The sequence below is a fragment of the Centroberyx affinis genome, unplaced genomic scaffold (genome assembly GCF_046629955.1).
Source record: "Centroberyx affinis isolate AG114_WGS23_722 - 3 ecotype Tasmania unplaced genomic scaffold, CSIRO-AGI_Caff_v1 ptg000937l_1, whole genome shotgun sequence".
In the NCBI taxonomy this organism is placed as follows: Eukaryota; Metazoa; Chordata; class Actinopteri; order Beryciformes; family Berycidae; genus Centroberyx; species Centroberyx affinis.
In genome coordinates, this window is record NW_027279513.1 from 37,464 (window position 1) to 57,236 (window position 19,773).

General features: G+C 39.1%; 1 protein-coding gene across 1 annotated transcript; it reads left to right on the forward strand.

Annotated features, from left to right (window-relative positions):
* The first annotated feature begins 560 nt into the window (after nucleotides 1-560).
* On the forward strand, nucleotides 561-13,918 carry LOC139645968 (interferon-induced very large GTPase 1-like). The gene is made up of 7 exons (XM_071521854.1): nucleotides 561-603; nucleotides 3,282-3,498; nucleotides 3,640-4,293; nucleotides 5,144-5,184; nucleotides 7,152-7,284; nucleotides 8,010-8,047; nucleotides 8,152-13,918. The coding sequence occupies exons 2-7, from the start codon at nucleotides 3,300-3,302 to the stop codon at nucleotides 13,030-13,032; spliced, it is 5,946 nt and encodes a 1,981-aa protein (XP_071377955.1). The 5' UTR covers nucleotides 561-603; nucleotides 3,282-3,299; the 3' UTR covers nucleotides 13,033-13,918.
* Nucleotides 13,919-19,773: the final 5,855 nt, after the last annotated feature.

Here is a 19,773-nt window from a genome sequence, read left to right on the forward strand (position 1 = left end):
CCTCATATATGAAAATAGATGGATAAAAAGGTTAAAGATGTTGAAAGGAGGTTATATGGAAGGAGGGAACTTTGACTCATTTGTAGGCTACAATTTGGACACACTGAGAAATGGAAACTCTGATCACAAATCAGTAAAATTAAGTAGCCTAACTACATGGATTTTTACCTCTGGTAACGAAGTTAGAAGGGGCAATGTTTTCACCTCTGTCTGTAGGCCTAGTATGTCAGTCTGTTATCCCAAAACGGATTTGGCTGAACAGGGGGACAGACGTGCCTTTTCTCGGGAAATGAAACTTGGAGATCACGTGGTTTCTGGGAAATAATTAGTTTGAGCTACCATACTATAAAAAGTTGGTTCCAAGTTTTCACCATCCCACACCCCTTGTCTTTTCACTGATTTGAAAGTAATACGGCTAGGAACTTTTTGTTTCCTTATACCTATCACATCACATCAAATTTGTGAGGGGAAGGGAGGGGTTGGCTGCAGCTTGTAGAATGACATGCAGTCAGTGATCCCTATAAATAGGCTGATAGGGAGGATTTGCAACAAGGCAGCATCAACAAGGACCGGACAACACTCAGCACAGAAGACGCAGCAGAAGTGAGTTCAAACAGGATTCATTTCCAGATGGCCTGACTGCGCAGATGGCTAAAACAAAAAGTTAAATGACTCCCGACTAGATTGAGATTGATTGAATTTATTTTGGATTATTTCTTAGACAGTCCTGCTAATCTTTGACTGGCATGCAACTCATTTCAGTGTTGGGAGATAAGGAACGGTTTTGAGGTAGTTTTTGTTTTGACATAAGAAATAAGAATCTGTGCTTTCTGTTAAGGTCTACGGATATAATGTTTTTATGGTTCATAGGGGAATCAAGGCCTAAAGAAAAGAAAAAAGAAAAACGAAACTTTGGCCCATGCGTACATTTTGGACACACTGAGAAATGGAAACTCAGCAATGGCAAATCAGTAAAATGAACACTACAGACTTCAAATATCACAAAGGAAGACCCAGGCATTAATCGTGTATTTGTTGCTTTTGTCTAAAAAAGCAAAAAGCATAAGTGGCGCGTCCCAATTATTTGCGACAAATTCAAGTGTTAAGCAACCGAACTGACCATCGCAGGGTTATAAAGGGCTTGTAATGGTAATGATGCGTTTTGGTTGCTTTTGGCGCACAGACGTTCTCTTCAGCCAACTCCTCGCCACCCATTGTCGCACCAACTGTCTGATAACCCGAGTCATTAATTTAGAATGAAACACTTGTCAAATATGTTCTTAAATCTGTTATGCGTCAAACCATAGTGTAAAATGTTGAATGCATGGTTAAGTTCACTCTTTCCAAAAACAAAAGGCACCTATAGGATATCTGGGCAGTCTCATCTTCCTCTACTCCCATGTAGGTGTCACCCTCTTTTTCTGGCACAAGGGCACTAACTACGGTTTGCCCATTATTGAGGTGAGGCGTCTGTCGAGGGGAGAGAGCTCCTATCCCCTTGTCCCCGCCAGTGGCCCCGACACTCTGTCCATTCCTTCTTGGCGTCAAAGTTTTGCTTTGTTGTTTTGTTTTTCATAAAGGGTCCAGCTCTCGGAGCTGGCAGCATTAACTGCTGCTGTGATGTTGCCACGTACAAACTCAGGACAGGACTGATCAGGCTATAAGTGGCTGTGCAGAAGAAGGACACTGCCACCTAGTGGTAGTTGGCTTGCTTGCACTGGGCACACAGAGGAAGTTGCCACATTGGTGTGTGGATCGTGCAGGAACAGCGTGAGGACGGTCTCAAAATAAAAAAAATAATACAAGAGGGAAGTCTGAAACTCAGGAACTATGGAAGCCCATTTCCGCCAGTGTGATGAATTATTCTCATCTCAGTCATTATTCTGAGAAAGTTTCTCATTATAATGACTTACAGGATCTTTTTTTATTCATCACACTGGTGGAAATGGGCTTCCATACAAATCTATGCATGTCACTCGATCCACAAATGCAGATTCAACACTTCACAAGCCAGTGTTACATTTGAGACTGCTTACTGCAAAAGATACATATGCAAATTAGAAAAATATACATTTTGTTTTCCTATATAAAGTATGAGATATTTGTTGATATATTGTATCCATTTGTAGAAATCATTGCACACTCATTTAAATACAATTTTACAAGACACAAATAGAGAGATATTTGTTTGTGGATAGTAAAACACATTTGTGATGTGTCTCTTATTTGTGGATTGTTATATGAGTCCAATCTCTCTCCATACTACAATTGCCTTCCATCAGAAATAACATAATGGGTAATCTTAACACTTTGACCTAGAGAGCTGCAATTTTCAGGATGTGTCGGCTGTAGTGAAATAAATCTTTCGTACACTGGTACCTACCCCCGATTCCCCCTCTGTTTATAGTAAAAACTGACTATGATCCTACAGCGTTGTCCTCCTAAACTATAAGTTACAGAAAAAAAACAAAATGATTTTTGAAATCATCATACCTTCATTACTAAAAAGACCACAAATTTTAATGATATCTTGAAAATTGACCGTACAGATCAAAATGTCCAGCTGCAAATAGTGTGATAAATCTACAATGTGACATGTTCAAGATAGTTTGATCAATATTTATCACAGACAAATGATGTCTGTACTCTCAGGATGATGTCTGTAAAGCCAGGTTTAAATTGATTAATGGAGGGCACTAATACAGTTATAGTATTCTTTCTAAGGCTTTCAACATAGGTTGGACTATCACAAAGCTTGTCCCTTTGTTTTGTTTCCCCACTCTGGCACACCAAAGGAGTTGGCCTACTGGCCAGAAATACAATATGCTTTAAAGTTTCAACCCATTGAGAGCAGTGCAGCAGCAATTTTCTACCCCATGTGATTTAGTATTGATTTATTCTTTAACAGAGAGCACTATAAAGTTATTAATAGTGAGCACTTTCAGTCATAGGCTGTAGGACAGGAGTTTGGTTCAGTAGGTAAAGCATCGGCCTCATGGAATATTGTGGGTTCAAATCCAGGCTTGTCTTAAACTGCCAAGAGCAAGGGGCAATTTGCAAGAGCAATATTTTCCAATAGAAAATTTGGCCATTGTGAATAATATGAACAATGTGGTTGCTATTAAATTATAAACTTAACAAGACATGGGGCTTACACAAAACTAGCCATAACTAACTGACTGCAAAACTTGTTTGTGTGTCTGTCTGTCTACCTTCTGTAATGTTTTGTCAACCTGTCTGTCTTTACAAAGTGTGCTTGGACCCCTCCATTGACTCTGTAGGCATGAAGAGCAGGTGAGATGGAGGTGGAGATGGAAACAGAGTCCATGAAGCCCCTGGCTTCTGGAGACCCAGACCCGTCAACAGGAGAGGGTGACCAAGCCAAAGAGGGTCCTGATGAAAGCAGTAGTGACATCACTGATCGATCCACAGAGGAGGGTGATACTCCAATGGACATCAGTCCAGCATCTCAGAGGATTTCACCAATTATCAAACAACGTGAGATTTTAAACTACTTTATTCCCTTCTATTGTCACTTTTTTTTTTTAGAACTTTTGTAGAACTTTTGTGAAATTGTTGTTGCTATCATTTCTACAGTTTTCCATAGTTATATGTTGTTTTCCTGTCATTGTGTTTCAGAAATGCCTGAGCTAACAGTTGTGTTGATTGGTGACACAAATTCAGTGGAGACTGGATCAAAAAACCTCTTACTTGCCCATGATGAGCAAACAGCTGCAGTAGATGAATTCACACAGTTTTCATCCAAACTGTATGATTTGTGCGGTCGGCACATCTCTGTTATCAACATGCTCGGCCTTCAACATGCTGAACAACTGGAACAGGAGTCGTTGAGTCACATTGATCAGATTGTACATGAGCAGGGAATCCAGGCCTTTCTCTTACTATTACCAAATGGTCAGCATGTCAGCCACTACACTTCAGGACTGCAGTGGTTAGAGAAAATATTTGGGAAAGGATCACTTGCTTTTGTAATGACTGTTGTGACTCACGAGTCAGATGAAAAATGTGAAAGTGCATTGACAGACCTGAAAGCCAGTAGTGATATTGATGAAAAAAGGTTCCACACATGTACAAAAAGTATGAGGGATGAAACAGAGATAATAGCTTTGTTGGAAAAAATAGATGTCATGGTCTCTGAAAATGAGCCGCACTGCTACAGTGGACCAATGTGTGTTGAAGAGAAAGAGCAGAAACAGAACCTGAAGCTGGACCACGAATCCCAAGAAGAAGAAAGGACCAGCGGCTCAGTGTTTCAGCAAACTACAGAAATCGGTGAGATTTTAATGTTGATGTTCTAGTGGGACATTGATAAAACCTGTACATGCTGCTTAAATTTTACTAATAAGTCCCTTTTTCATATTCTATAGTGATTTTGATTTATTTAAAGGGGAATATTGTGCTATTTGTTCCCACTGTCCAAGCATCCATGATCTAGGGTTATGACTTCCCAGAGCCAGATGCTAGAGAACTAAGACATGAACCTGTAATGTCATCAAGAGCTGTTTCCATTGGCAGTGATGATTTTGTGGATGTTGTGTGTATGTTTTAAAACCAAATGATTATAGTTCTGTATCAGTTACCTTAGCCAATTTAAACAATTTTTATGGAGCAGCTCCAATTTTTACATCGTTATTTTCAAAAGTGCAAGGCTTAATTCTCTCACCCATGTTGACAAAATGTATACATTCTGATATCTTCCGAGTTACAAGACTTACTTCTCTGGTTAATTTTCACAAAACAGAAACAAATCCACTGTTAATGCCAAATGAAAGGGGCTCACATAGGATATCATGACGTTTACAATTTTGAGCAACATAATCTTCATTCAGTGTAAACCATATGAATCATGCTGCAGTCGGCCCTATGCGTCCTATTCATTTAGCATTGGAGGTGGCTGAATTGCACTGATGTATGTGCAGTGATTTCTAGAGAGCAAAAACATGCATTTCAGTTTCACCTGCTCTTTAGACAACAGTCAAGCCAAAGAACCATTTGAATACAACATGGAAAAATGTCCTTTATCCTTTATTTCCACAACATCTAAAATGGTTAGCTAAGCAAATATTATGATTTCTTTCTCTTTCATCCCATGCAAACCATTTTCTCTTCCAATACCCTGCAGTAGGTGAATTGGAGGAGGGTGCAGCTGAAACCAAGATTAAGGTAAGATGTTTTGTTGCCATTTTGTGAGAATGCAAGGCCTGATAAATTGGACAGATGCCTGAATTGTCTCATGGGGTCAGATCACACAATATCCTACTTTCCACTACATTCCACCTCTGAACAGTTCTAAACGCTGGCTTCCTGGATTTGAGTCTCTGTCTATAGTGAGGGACCAGATTGACTATGCGGTGGTCTGAATCCCCAAAGGATGGTTTTGGATAACCTTTGTATGCAACTTTGATATTGTCAAAACACAAATCAAGGGTCCTCTCCCTCCTGGTAGGACAACTAATGTATTGGTAGTAATTAGGCAGTACAGATTTTATATAGCAGCCATTGAAGTCACACAATATAAACTTGAGGGCATCAGGAGCTATGCTTTCCAGTTTGGCAGCTGATTCATATACCGATGGCATCTTTAGTATTAGCACGGGGATGGATATACCCAACAGTTATAAATATTTGTCCCAATTCCCTAGGTAGGTAGAATGGCCTCAGTGACAGAGATAAAAGTTAAATGTTCTCCATGCAGTAAGAGTCTCTGTGTGTGTAGTTGGTGCACCATCTCTCATTTATATAAACACACACCCCTCCACCAAGTTTTTTGCCTGTTACCTGAGAATCACGGTCCAGTCCAACCCTAAACCCTGGAACATGTATTGAGGAATTGTCAAATCTCTTTAAGCCGTGTCTCAGTGAGACACAGCAGCCAACTTTCCCTGTACACGGAAACCTCAGCCCATTCTGGAGCTCAGCAAATTGTTTTGGGAGTGAGCGGATATTGGCAAGAATCACTGTCGGTAAAGGTGGCCTGTATCCGCGGGCTCAAACTCTCTGCCGTACTCCCGCAGGATGTCCCTCTTTTGTCTTCCTGGTGGGTTAGGATTTCTTCTACATTCTTCTGGTGCATTGAGTGGAAAGTCGTGACAGTCATGACAGTCACTATAGTTCCTACGCTGCCAAAGTTGGTTGTGGCTGTAGCGGAAGATATAAGAGGCCAAGCCAGTCTGCTGCAGCTGCTCTACTGGGCTGGAAAAATAATTGGCATGCTGCCCCCATCTTCTCTCCAGGAGATATTTGAGGAGACAGTGAGGAAGCAGGGCCTTAAAATCACCTGTACCTGGACTTGTCTCTGGTGCAATGAATGCACCACCTGCATGAAGAGCCCAGCAGGTGGTGCATTGCAGTGGCTCAGCTATCCCCTAGACCGGTGCCGAGAAAAAGTGGTGCTCATGGGGATCAAAAGCGGTAAACAGTTCAAGGCACTGCGGGCAGGACTTCGCTAGTGACGTGTCAGAGGTGAGGTGTCAGACGAAAAGTGGATAAGGAGTGGTGTTGCCCCTGCCTATATGCGCGGAGCCCAATAGGGATCAATAGGCTCACCCTGATTGGCTGAGCACATGCATGTAAATTTTCAGTGCGCAGTGGCAACTACAGTAGATGAGTGGCTAAGCCAATAGAGACCTGCTAGAGGGCAAAGTATGTGTGAGATAGAACAACAGTGGCCTTTTCCTTTTCCCACTGAATTTTACTCCACAGCATTTCTTTCATGGTGACAATACAAAAAGTAAAAATTGTCCAGCAGATCAAACATTTGTAGAAATCCTAGTAATGAAGGATCTTGTGGCAGACTCAATAAAGAGCTGTCTTTTTCTGTTTTGTTGGATCAAAATTTAAATACATATTGACCCCATTAACTTGCTGGTTTGATACTGGATTAGTGGATTTAGGAGTGTTTATACAGGAGAGTTTACTTTGGTCTCTCTTTTATGCAATCCTGATTGCATTTTGATTTGGTCTTTTATGTGATATTGACTGTACTCTGACATTGGTCTTCAACTTGTATGTTTATCTTGATGCTGCTTTCTTGGCCAGGTTTCCCGTAATAAAGATATTTTTATTCTCAATGGGACTAACCTGGTTAAATAACGGTTAAATTAAAGGTTAAAAATTATCTGTTTTCTTAGTGTGATCCACTGAGTGAACCTGGTGATGTCAGACACTCAGAGACCAATGATATGGCTGAAAAGAATGACAACACAACAGTAGCAGGAGAATCAGAAATCAAGTCTGCAATCGCATCTGCTACAAATGAGAAAGGTAAAACTTTAATTAATAATTTGACATGACATTTGGATGCTCTAAAAAACAGTTATAAAAACAAATGAAAATAAACTTAAAGGCATACTGAGCAGAATTTTCCCCCTTGAAATAGCATAAACTCATCCAAAAATGATCCTACTCAGTCATTACTTGATTGGCCCATTTGTAATCTGTAGTGTCTGCAGAGAGCCTTCTGCCTGGATTTTCTTATTTCTGAATGTTTGGGACATTTCTAAGCATCAAACTTTGGCAGCAGTTGGCTGCAACCAAAACCACTGCTGAATCGTTATATCTAAAAGCCACGCTGGCTGGTAGCAGTCCTGAACTCTAATACAGAGCAGCTGGTCAGAGCTAGTGTGTATCGTGAACTGCCAGCTAGCTACCGTTAGCGTAGCTTCGTTGTAGTAGAAAAGCTGATAGCTAAGCTAACTGGCACCTACCTGTCCAACAGAAAACAGGCCAACTCCGCATCGCTCTTCATCCCCCTCCTCTCCTTCAATACTCTCCAATGGGTGAAAGCCAACCCCAGATTCACTCTCGTTTTGTTGCCTCACTGTACTTTTTTTTACTGGTTTTTACTGTTCTGGCAACCGCACTGAGAAGGGGTCAACTTTAAAAGTTGTGTTTACAAGCCACAAGCAGCAAAATCCTACTCAGTATGCCTTTAATAGTATTGGTGAAATAGCACATTCTTCTGTCCCTCTAATAATGCAATTCAATAGGTACCATAGATGAAGATACAGATGAAAACAAGGATAAGGTAATGAACTGTTACTTAAATTTACAAGATCTTTAGGAGGATTTACTCCACATCCCATTGCATGATGTAATAATGTTTAACATATATAATGATTTACTTTAAAGGTTGGAAAAATAGAAAAGTCTGTGAAGAATTCTGAAGAGATCCACCGGGTGCAGCAACGTCAAAGAGAAATTGAAGCTCTGCTTAGCAGACTTCACCTCAAAGACAATTATCAACAGAAATTGACACCAGCAGATTTTCTTGAAATAGGCCCACTTGTGAAACAGCACCATGAGACATCTGAGAAGGATTTAGCTTATACTTTCCTACAGAGGTTGATGATGCTGGACTATAGAGCCAGATATATTCCTGTAAAAGAAGACAGTACTGAGGGGAGCCATTCAAAGCATGTTCCTACATTTGACGATGTTGATACAGAAGAACGTAACTTTGATGCTCTTTTCGACACCAGTCCAGACACTGATCAAAGAAAACAAACCCATGTTCATCCAATGGATGTTCAAATGGCAGTATTTCACTGCTCAGACAGTTTTCTAAGGCAGAACATGATTACTAAGTTATCACAATGTCAGTACGCCTTACCTTTGCTTGTGCCTGACCCACTCACAATGGATATTGAGTGTCCTCTGTGGACACTTAGACAAATAAGAAAAAGCTGGAAGCTGACAGATAACTCAAATGTTGTCAAAACTAAGAGTATGCTTATCTGCAAAGCTGAGACACCCATGGTGTCATTTTTCCGCCTTGGTTCAGTATCATTGTCTAAATCTCAGCTGATGAACACCTTAATCAACGACCGTCACAGCACTTTCTTTCATAGGAATTGCCCAGGTAGCACCAAATCTCGCTACTTGATGGACGGTGTGGCAGAGATTGCCTGGTACTGCCCTGCTGGGAAACCCAACGATGCTTTCACTGACTGCATTACCTTTTGTAATCTTCATGGTGATGCTCTATCAAGTGAAAAACAGCGTGACATACTGATTGAAAAAGCTTCAGTCAATGTTGTTCTGTTACCAACTCTGGAAAAAGGTCACAAAAGTATGAGAATTATATCAGCCCTTCTCAATAATCCAAAGCCTCTCATTTGTCTCATTGTTGATAATGAGAGTGTTGCAGTTGAGATGAAGCCAGGAAAATACAAGATGGGTCTGAAAGACAGAAGCCAGTCAGATGTATCTGAAGAATTGAAAGGAATCATTAGAAAACTTTTGTCTAGACCATATTCGGCCTTCCAGCTTGAAACCATGGCCAGTGTCTCTGGGATCAGAGTGGATGAAGATGACAGGGTCTGCCAAACAGGGAAATCTGCTGCTTCACATATACTGGATTTGCTTCAGGAAATGGACCTTTCAGTGATCAAAGACAAATTTCTCCCATGTCAAGGCCAATTGTGGCATGAGTGGTGCAGAAAAAACAAAGAACTGTATTGCCTCAAAGGACAAATTGAGAAGGAAAAATGTAAAAAGCAACAGGAACTAAAGCAAATACGACAAAAACAATGTGGAGCTTCCTCCAGTGAACTCATGCAGTTGTTTATTGAAAACCTCCGGTCTCTGCCACCAAATGAGAAAATGTATTTCCTGAAATGGATTGGAATCTTACTGGATGACTTCTCCACAGATGATCTTTCTGTAATTCTCCACAAATATGATGAAAAGTGGTCTGAGGTCTTGGCTTTGAAAAAGAAACATGACAAATCAGATCAGCTAAAAATCAAGCAAATTGAGCTGGAAGAAATGTCAACGAAATTGCAGTCAGCAACTTTTGGCTTAGAGCACATCTTCAGGGAAATGGGGCAGATCTATGAAGCCCATGCATCTCTGCTGATAGAACCAAAGACAGGAAAGATTAACTGGTCAAAGTACCCTGAGCTGGCTGCAGAGCTTATGATATCAGGACACCCAATGGAGCTGATGGATGGTGATGCCGGTCACGTGCCGTTAACATGGATCACTAGTCTTCTGGATGAAGTCATCAAAAAACTGGGAGACCAGCGAGTTTTTGTTTTGTCAGTGCTAGGCATCCAAAGCAGTGGAAAATCAACAATGCTGAATGCCATGTTTGGATTACAGTTTGCAGTAAGTGCTGGCAGGTGCACAAAGGGAGCCTTCATGCAGCTAGTGAAAGTGTCAAAGGAGATGCAGAAAGACTTTAAGTGTGACTATGTTCTAGTTGTGGACACTGAAGGACTGCGTGCTCTTGAGTTGGCAGGGAGCACCACTCTTCACCATGACAATGAATTGGCAACGTTTGTCATTGGTCTGGGAAACATGACTTTGATCAACATCTTTGGAGAGAATCCAGCTGATATGCAAGACGTTCTTCAGATTGCTGTTCAAGCTTTCATGAGGATGAAGATGGTTAAACTGTCTCCAAGTTGTGTGTTTGTTCACCAGAATGTTACAGATATTGCAGCTGGAGAGAAAAACATGGAAGGAAAGAGGCGCTTACAAGAAAAACTGGACAAGATGGCCAAACTAGCTGCCAAAGAGGAGGTATGTGATGCTGAGTGCTTCAGTGACGTCATTGCTTTTGATGTGCAAAAAGATGTGAAATACTTTGCCCAACTATGGGAGGGAAGTCCACCCATGGCCCCTCCAAACCCAGGTTATAGTGAGAGCATCCAAGAGCTAAAACACATCATCCTCTCAAAAGCATCAAAGTCTAAAGGAATGGCTCTTTCAGAATTCAAAAGCAGCATTCGGGACCTCTGGAACGCCCTGCTGAATGAACACTTTGTCTTCAGTTTCAAAAACACACTTGAAATTGCAGTGTACAGAAAGCTAGAGGTCCAGTATGGGAAATGGACCTGGGCTTTGAGGAGCGCCATGTTGACCATTGAAAACCAACTTCATAACAGAATTGAAAATGGAAAACTTGACAAGGTTGAGCACAGTTATCTTGTTAAAGAGATGAACAATTCTTGTGAAGAAGTCGAAACAGCTATGAGAACATACTTTGATGATGATGGAGATAAAGAAATGTTGGTTCAATGGCGAGGTCGATTTGAAAGCAAAATAAAGGAGTTTCATGATGAGCAGGTGAAAGGAGTTAAAAGAAAACTGGAGGAAGTTATCCAGCAGAAGAATGCTTGCAAAAAGCTTGATGATAAGAAGACAGAGTTTGAGAACAAGCTACTACAAAAGAGCAAAGAGCTTGCTCACAAGTTAAAAGACAAGGCAAAAGATGAAAAGGAACTTGAAAAGCAGTTCAACAGTGTTTGGAATGTGTGGGTTACTGAATTAACTGAAGGTACACCTGCCATAAAGGATATCAACATACAAGAAGATGAGTTTTGTATCCTTGAAGACCTTGGTATTGAATGGTCTCTAATAAATGACCGCAAAAGCTGTGGCAGATACAAAAACATATCAAAGATAGGGGACTATTTGGATTATGTAACTCTAACCAAGCACCAAGATCTCCGTAACAAAAGTCAACAATCTCAAGATATTGAGAAGGAGAATAAGGATACAAGAGAACAAGGAAAAGCAGCCAGGGCATGGGGGACCTTCACAAAAATCTTTGGATTTGGCTCAACAAAACCAGAAATTGAACACCATGGTTCAAGGAGTGCTTTTCCTCATGCAGAACAACAACTGATCAGATCCCTCATTGACAGTGTTGAAAAACAGTCCATAGCCATAATTAAGAGCAAACCTGTAGCTACAAGAGGCTACAGTACTACTTACTTGCATGAAGTAGCCAATAATGTCAAAGAAAAAGTGAAAGAATTTGAATCAAAGAGTAAGACATATGCTCTTAAGAATGAGTTTTCAGTCGATCTTTTATTGTATGTATGTGACATGGCAGAGAATCAGCTTGTAGAGTCCCACAACAAATTCAAGAGGAACAATGATGCGCTCACTTATTTAGAAAGCAAGAAAATGCAATATTACAGCATATTTGGGAGCTTGTGCAAAGGTAACTCATCTGCCGTTGTGCTTGGTGAATTGATTTGTAGCAAACTGAAAGTTTCCACAGTTCAGGCTGTCTATCACAAGACTGCCATTGAGCTGGCTGGAGAGATGAAGTGCAGTTTCCCACCATTCAGTGGGAATAAGTTGAACTTGGAGAAACACGTCTTACAATCACTGGCAGAGCAAGAGGACTTTGACAGTTACATGAACTACATCAGGCACCCAAGGAAACAAGTAGAGAGTTTCATAAAAGAAGCCGTAAAGAAATACATCTTCACTGAGCACAACGATAAAGCACTCGGTATACTCAAGAAAAATGCCAAAGTCATAGGGCAGCTTGTGAGTCAAGCACTGTATACTGCAACAGAGGAAGTCAAAACTCAGGGAGGAGACACTGACATGTGGCTGGAGGAATTTTCCAGTTCGCTAGAAGCTGAGCTAACCTTTGTTACTAACTGCTGTGAAAATTTTGGTGATATAAACAATTTTGACTTTCTTAAGGAGGAGATAGAGAAAGGCCTTTCATCCATAATTGAGGAGATGAGTAGACTCTCATTACGCAACATGGAGGAATTCAGGGTGAGGCCTGATAAAATCCTTATTGACCAACTTTGTAAGTGCTGCTGGGTACAGTGTCCATTCTGTAAAGCCATTTGTACAAACACCATGGAGGATCACAGTCCTGATGATCACAGTGTCCCTTTTCATCGCCCTTCTGGGATCAGTGGATGGCACTTTAAAGATACAGTGGAACTGTGTATTGATTTCTGCACAACATCAGTTGCAAGTGATGGAAGTTTTTACCCTCACCGTCATGATTCAGAAAAGTCCATTCCCTTCAAAATGTATCGAACTGGTGGCCCTAAATATGCTAACTGGAGGATTACACCTGATGAGTCTAAGCTGACATACTGGAAATGGTTTATATGTCGGTTTCAAAACGAACTGGAAGAATACAATGGAAAAAAATTCCAGGGCAGAGGAGAAATCCCCAGTGAGTGGAAAACACACCGCAAAGAGGAAGCTATTAAAAGTTTGGACAACATGTACAATCTGTGAGTGACCCAGAGACAAAAACAGCCCTCCTCAAAGTAACAACACTCTCATTCCAACAGCAAGAGATTCACAAAGTCTCATGTTGCTTGAACTTGTCTGTGAATGAGAAACAGGAACAGACAGAGGCTTTGACTTTTCAATAGAAATTGGAGATCTTGATTGCAATGAACAAGTAAAACAAAGTAATGGAGGGCAAAAAAAACAACAGCACTGTGGAGGATGCAGTCTTCCTCAAATGACTTAAATCTATTAATTTTGATTATTCATGAATTCACAAATGTGTCAAATCCATTAAATGATTACATGATGTAGGGATTCCTGAATATGGCGCTATATTGCTTGGAAGCAAATGAGAATACAAAACATATATCATTCTAAATCATGAGTTTGTTAGCCACAAAGGGATGATGATGAAATGTATAAGACACAGTGAAATGAGTCATGGGATTTTTTTTTTTTTTTTTAATTAAAGTTGTGTTATTTGTTAATTTTAACAAGATGCTTGAATTGTTGACAATTGTTAAGTTCCATGATCAAGGAAACAGAAGTGAGAAGTTGAGCTGAGACATATGTTGTCAGAAATGATGGACTTATATTCATTCATTTAAAATAAGGAATACAAGCAACGATTTACATTTTTTTATTACCTTTTTTACTATTATCTACAAATCTAATCTGATAGTCATGACATGTAACACAAGCGTCATCATTTCTATATTTTCACTTTTTTTTTGTTTTAAGAATTGATCAAACATAACTGATACAGGATTTATGAAGTATTGAACTATGTTGTGCTTTAACTGTCATTTAAACCAATTAATCTTAGTATTATATTAGTATTATATGTGCATATTAGTAGGGGTTTTGTTTTGTTCATTAAAATAAGGAAGCCAAGATTTACCTTTTTTTTGTCTTTTACCTTTTTTACTATTATCTACAAATCACATCTGGAAGTCATTATGACATGTAACACATGTAACAAACGTTATTTCTATATTTCCACTTTTTTAAAGTTGTATGTTTTTCTTAAAGAATTGATTAAGCATAACTGATGAAAGCTGTTATATTTTGTTGTTATTTTATTTCTTTAGTATTGAACTATGATGTTCTTTGACTGTCATTTGAACCAATCAGTCTTAGTATTTTTATATGTGCAGTTTTGTTTTTTGCTTAATTAGACTGCTGCTCTGTCATTTGCTGTCATCTGTCAATTCCCTGAATTTCCCCAAGGGGATTAATAAACTGATATCTTATCTTATTTGTACAAATGGGAAATTAAACTGATATCTAAAGTTACTGTAAATCATGTTATTCTGTGTGACAACTACAGTTTTCAGAGCCAGGATTTCATCATTTATACAGCTGACACTTCAATGACAACACAACAAGATCACTTGAGTTTAAACGTTTTATGTTGTTAACATGCACAATGGGAATTTGTTAAATAAAATACACATTTCAGATCATATCCATTGAAAGACCAGGTCTCTTATTGATTGATACAGTATGCATGTGTGAAGATAGTTGTGTCTCCTAGCAGATCTTGAAGGAGGTGAGTTTGAAGTCCCCTCTGACTCTGATAGCTGATGACGTCCATGCCGTCACGGTTGGGGAACTGGACTTCCTGTCCATCAGGAAGCTCCACTTCAAACATGTTTCCAGTCAGCTTTAACACAATCTGCAACAAGAAACATGCTTATAGTAATACTTCATTTTTTACATGTTTACAATGCTTTTATGCCAAGAAAGTGTGGCACTGTTTAATACAGTACTTCACTGTCACTCCCCACCTGTAAAACACCCTAGAGTTATTTATTAAACAAATACTGTAAAAACAAAGACAGCAAACAGACTCTGATATCAATGCCAATAGATTGAATTGAATAACAATTTAGAAATATCACATCACCACTTAAGCTTTATAAAAAGATGCTCTGCTATCCAAAACTTCCACAGTACTTCTTACTATGCCACCACCTCTTTAACTAACATGCTCCACTTCCTATGAAATTTTTCCTGATTCTCAATTTTCCACATCAGCAATGAACCAGAATGCTTTTGGAGAGACATTGACACTAAATTGCATCCAGTAAAAGGGTCTAAGAGTGAATACATGTAAAGTTTTTTCTAATGTACTGTAAGCTTACCTCTCAGCATCATGCAGAACTGTCCCCTTCAGTTTCAGCTGATCTCCGGCTCTCAGATCCACATTCTGCATCTACTCTTCAATTCAAGTTCCTGAGAAACACAATGTTGCAGTTCAGGGTTTGAACAATGTTAATTTGAATGCAACTTTTGCAGTCAGCAGAGAGCAGACCATGTGCCTGAAGAGATCAGAGTCTAGACAGTAAAAGTCTGCAAAGGAGAGCAGAGCCTCATAAAATAAACCAATAAAACCATTAAAAAAAAATATTCAGTAACCTGGGTTCTGGGTTCATCTCAAGTCAGAGAGGCTGAGCATTGTGTGATACTGAACTCTATTGATCCAAAATTGAGAAATTAATCTTGCCTGCCTCCTCCATAGAGAGGTCAGAGGTCAGAGTCAGCTACAGAGCAGCACCTCCTGGAGCTGGAAGGGATTCAGACTCTCCAGCAGGCCGGAGGGTTGCTGTAACAAGGGCTTGAACCTGGGCTTCCTACTCACTACACCAGCCTGCTGCCACTGTTTATCCAGGGCTGATTTTCCCAATAACAAATGATCTTGAAAACAACACACTTTACACATCAGTTTCAAGAAAGTTCTTACACATTTCTCATGGATTTCCCAAAGGATATCATGATGACAAATTTTCAAGAACTACTTGAGAATATCAACTTTAATAATATTGTTGCGGTAAGGCATCACTGGTCGATTAAAGGAATCAACAATTTCCTGAGCTGAAAGCATAACAAGTTGATTGAAGAATCATTTGCAAATAAAATTTTAAGTTATATCCTACAGCAATGTATGTTATCTTGTCTCATGTAGATTTTTAATGTATATGCACAAGTGAGATATATTGCAGTATGAGTCAATTTACCTCCTATAGCCCATAGGTCAAGGAATGACCTATATGCTGTGTGGTGCAGCGTGAGTCAAATGGTTCATCAGTGAATTGACTCTTTTCATTTGCAATATGGAATTAAAATGTATTATTAATGTCAGCAAAATGCACTTATAATCCAACATCATTGAACTCATGACTTGCTCAGCTAAGGGTATTTATTAAGTTAATTTATTAAGGTAGCATTGTTTATTTATTTATTTTAACAAGGGTTGGGGTAAAAAGGGAATTCCTTTAATGCTGTTGATGCTGTGAAGTGCATCTTATTTATAGTAGGAGTTTACGTAAGACAGCGGCCTCTGTCTGCAGTGTAGGATCTTGCCTTAGACAGGTTTGTTACTGATGCCCCTGTGATTCAGGCACCAATTATTTGGCCTCTGGAAATCTGTTAGTTGTCCCTTAGTTAAAACTCATGTATGAAACTGGTGATTGTCAGACCTCAATCTTTAATCCTTGATGCTGACACATACTGCTAAATGGCATTCAACTTAATATAACTCACCTGTTTAGCAGCCTTTATAATTGCATTTTGTTATTTTAAATAAATGTACTTTTTATATAAACAATATCAACTCTTGCCCTTTGACATGGTTGTTAGGAACTAGGCCATTGCTTTCACTGAGATCACGTGGTTTCATGGAAGATCAAACTTTGTACTTTGACATTTTGGATCCCTTTCACCAGCCCACATCCCTTATCACTTCACTGATTTGAAACTAATATGCCTGGGCAACTTTATGTCAACTCCTCACTTCTGCAAAGGGAAGGGAGGGGGAGTGATAAGAAGACCTAGAATGAAATGTAAGTGATCTGTATATATAGGCAGGTGATAGGGAGCAAGACAGCTTTGACAAAGACCGAGCAACACTCTGCACAGAGCTGAGAAGACACAAAGCAAAAGTGAGTAGGAACAGAATTTCTATTCAGAAGTTGCAGATTAACTGGCCAGATACAAAAAAAGTAGAACTAAACAGTCTAGACCAATTGTTTTCTGCTTGGCAGCCAAAGGGGAAATGTAGTTTGGGCCCAGACTCATAAATGTGTATTTCTACTCCTGTAAGGGACCCAACAGAAGTAGATCTGCAGACCAGTTTTTAATTTTATACTTTCAGAAACCAAGATCAAAACTGTAACTGATTTGCCAAAATATTTCATCATGCATCAGGAATTACCTCCTTATTAGAGCTGAATACAACTTGATTATAAGAATTGATTAGATTTGCTTGCTTTTTTATTGGTTTGGATAATAATTACCAATTGATTAATCTTCACTGGAGTTAACAAGTTTCTCCTAGTTTTCCAGTTTTCCATTTCTCTGCGCCTCCTGTTTGGGTAGAAAAAATATAATATTTTGAGAATAAAGTAACACATTTTAGAATGAAGTTGAAATAGGCTAAACCTTTGAGAAAAAAACCGAACTAAACTTCTGAGGAAAAGAAGCCACACTCAAGGCTGCATAACAGGGATAACTGTTCATTTCAAAAGGTGCATTCAATAGAAATCTCAAAAGGAGGATACGAGAAACCAAGGCACTCAAATTGAAGAGAAAATAATTAAAATGCCTTTATTGTATTGGCAAGTTCTAAATACAGAACATGATACAGAACATTGTTTCAAGAAGCTCTCCAGTACTATTCAACTTTTTTCTTAAACGTTTGTTTATTTAAAAGTTTATTGTTTAACGTATATTTTATTTTATTTTTTTTACATGGAAATGTAGGCTACTTGAAATCCTGTCTGACTGAAATGAAAGGAGAAAGATTTATATGCCACTGTTACCAGTTAAATAGGCTATGAGAGTAAACCAGGCATCTTAGCCGGGTTTCTAATTATCTGAGTATGATCTTACCTGGGATATTCTAACAGAGTTATAGCGGGTTGTAGAACTGAATTATCTGTCCATGTAAAGTGATTTATAACCACAGACCAGTCCAGTGGCGTGTCGTGACTTTTCCACTAGGTGGGGCTGCAGAGCCAATTAGCATTTTAAATCTTTATCAGTAGCATATACTTACTCTCTACTCTCTTCTGTAGACCTACTGTAATTAATTTAAAAGAAATAAATTATAAAGTAGGCTACAGGTTATGTTTTCATTATCACAGAATATTTTTTTTCAGCTGAAACAACTATAGGCCTATTCCGTGCAGTTAGCCTAACCATTTTGGTCTATTCAAAAAGGAGGTGAATTTCATGTTTCTCTCTGCAAACTATTCAGTTAATCCAGTAGAAGACCCATGCCACAAAATACAGGACATATTTAATTTACATAATGTTTTATCCAATTGTCATCAGTTGCAACGTCGGATTTGACCGTTTGGCTATACATACTCAGGTTTAACACTAAGAAAACAATGCAAACTGCATCAAATGTATAAACCTATTCGCTTTTGATTCATTCAGTGAAATACATAAAAGTGTACATAACAAGCAGTGTCCATTGAAACTGGCAGAATACAAAATAATATAATATAGCATCAAGGGAAATATCAATAAGTAAAGTTTCAAAAAAAAAAAAAGAAAAAAGTCTATGCAGAAGAGAGGGTAAAGTACAACCTACTTAGGAAAACATAAAAACATACAGTGGGTTCATAATTCCACTGTTAGGAACAGATTGCATTTATTCTTCTGCAATATTGTTAAATAATCCTAAAGACTGCTTTCCCCAAAGCTGTTTTTACCGGCCGTGACATTGCGACCTCGCGCAGGGCTGGCTACCGAAGGTCGGTACTTTATTGGCACCGACCGAATCAGGTCGGTACTACCGAATACCGAAAATGTTGAGGTAAACAGTGCCAACTTTAGATACTTTTGTCTTGTTCTGTTTCAGCCAATCTCTAACCGTGACGAGCCTTTACAGAGGTGAGCATTCACACAGCACAAACTTGCACAGCACTGGTGCAGGTGACTAACTGTCTCTGTCTTTAGCAATCTAGCTAGCTAAAACTGAGCGTGCACCGATTTAAGTAGACATGGCATCACTTTTCTAGCTTCATTGCAAAATAGCCTGGACGTCGAAAACGACCTCCAAAATACAGTTTACTTTGACTTACCGGGATGGTGTGTATGGATGCTGTGTTCACGAGGATGTAAAAACAAAGTATGGAAAAGGCACGATTTTCTGCGAGTCTTTGTACAAGTTAAAATATTTTCCCACTGTAAACCAACATACTAACTTACATTAGCCTATCTTGTGCAGGGAAGCTGAACTTAAAAATCGCAGAATATGGTTTAAACTGATGACTTGAGGTTTAGCACCAAGATGCAGAGAAACAATTTGAATCTGTGATAATATCAAAGAAAGGATTCACAAATCTGTGCCATGATGTTTTATCAAAAAATATAATGTAAATATCAGACTTTCAATTGGTCAACATTTAGACTGTAGACACACCAACCCTTGTTAAAATAAATAAATAAAAACACTAGAAATGGCTCCAATGGTGTTTATTTTGGTAGTAATAAACACCATTGGAGCCATTTCTAGTGTGCAGACTCTGTCTTGTAATAACTGACCGTTTTGTCCAGCACCTAGTATCAGTTTGGATGTGCATGCTTTTGTGTATCTTTACACAACATTTAGACTGTAACCTGAGAGTTTTACTGTGATCCAGTAAAATGTAGCCTATGTAGTAGAATATCAGTCTTAGTGTCTGATTAGCTTTGTTCTGTCACTCTCTTTAGGCATGAAGAGCAGATGAG

Coding starts and splice junctions, on each gene's coding strand:
- LOC139645968 (XM_071521854.1), top strand. CDS start 3,300: ATGGAGGTGGAGATGGAAACAGAGTCCATGAAGCCCCTGGCTTCTGGA. Junction 3,499..3,639: donor TTCACCAATTATCAAACAAC/GTGAGATTTTAA, acceptor ATTGTGTTTCAG/AAATGCCTGAGCTAACAGTT. Junction 4,294..5,143: donor TCAGCAAACTACAGAAATCG/GTGAGATTTTAA, acceptor AATACCCTGCAG/TAGGTGAATTGGAGGAGGGT.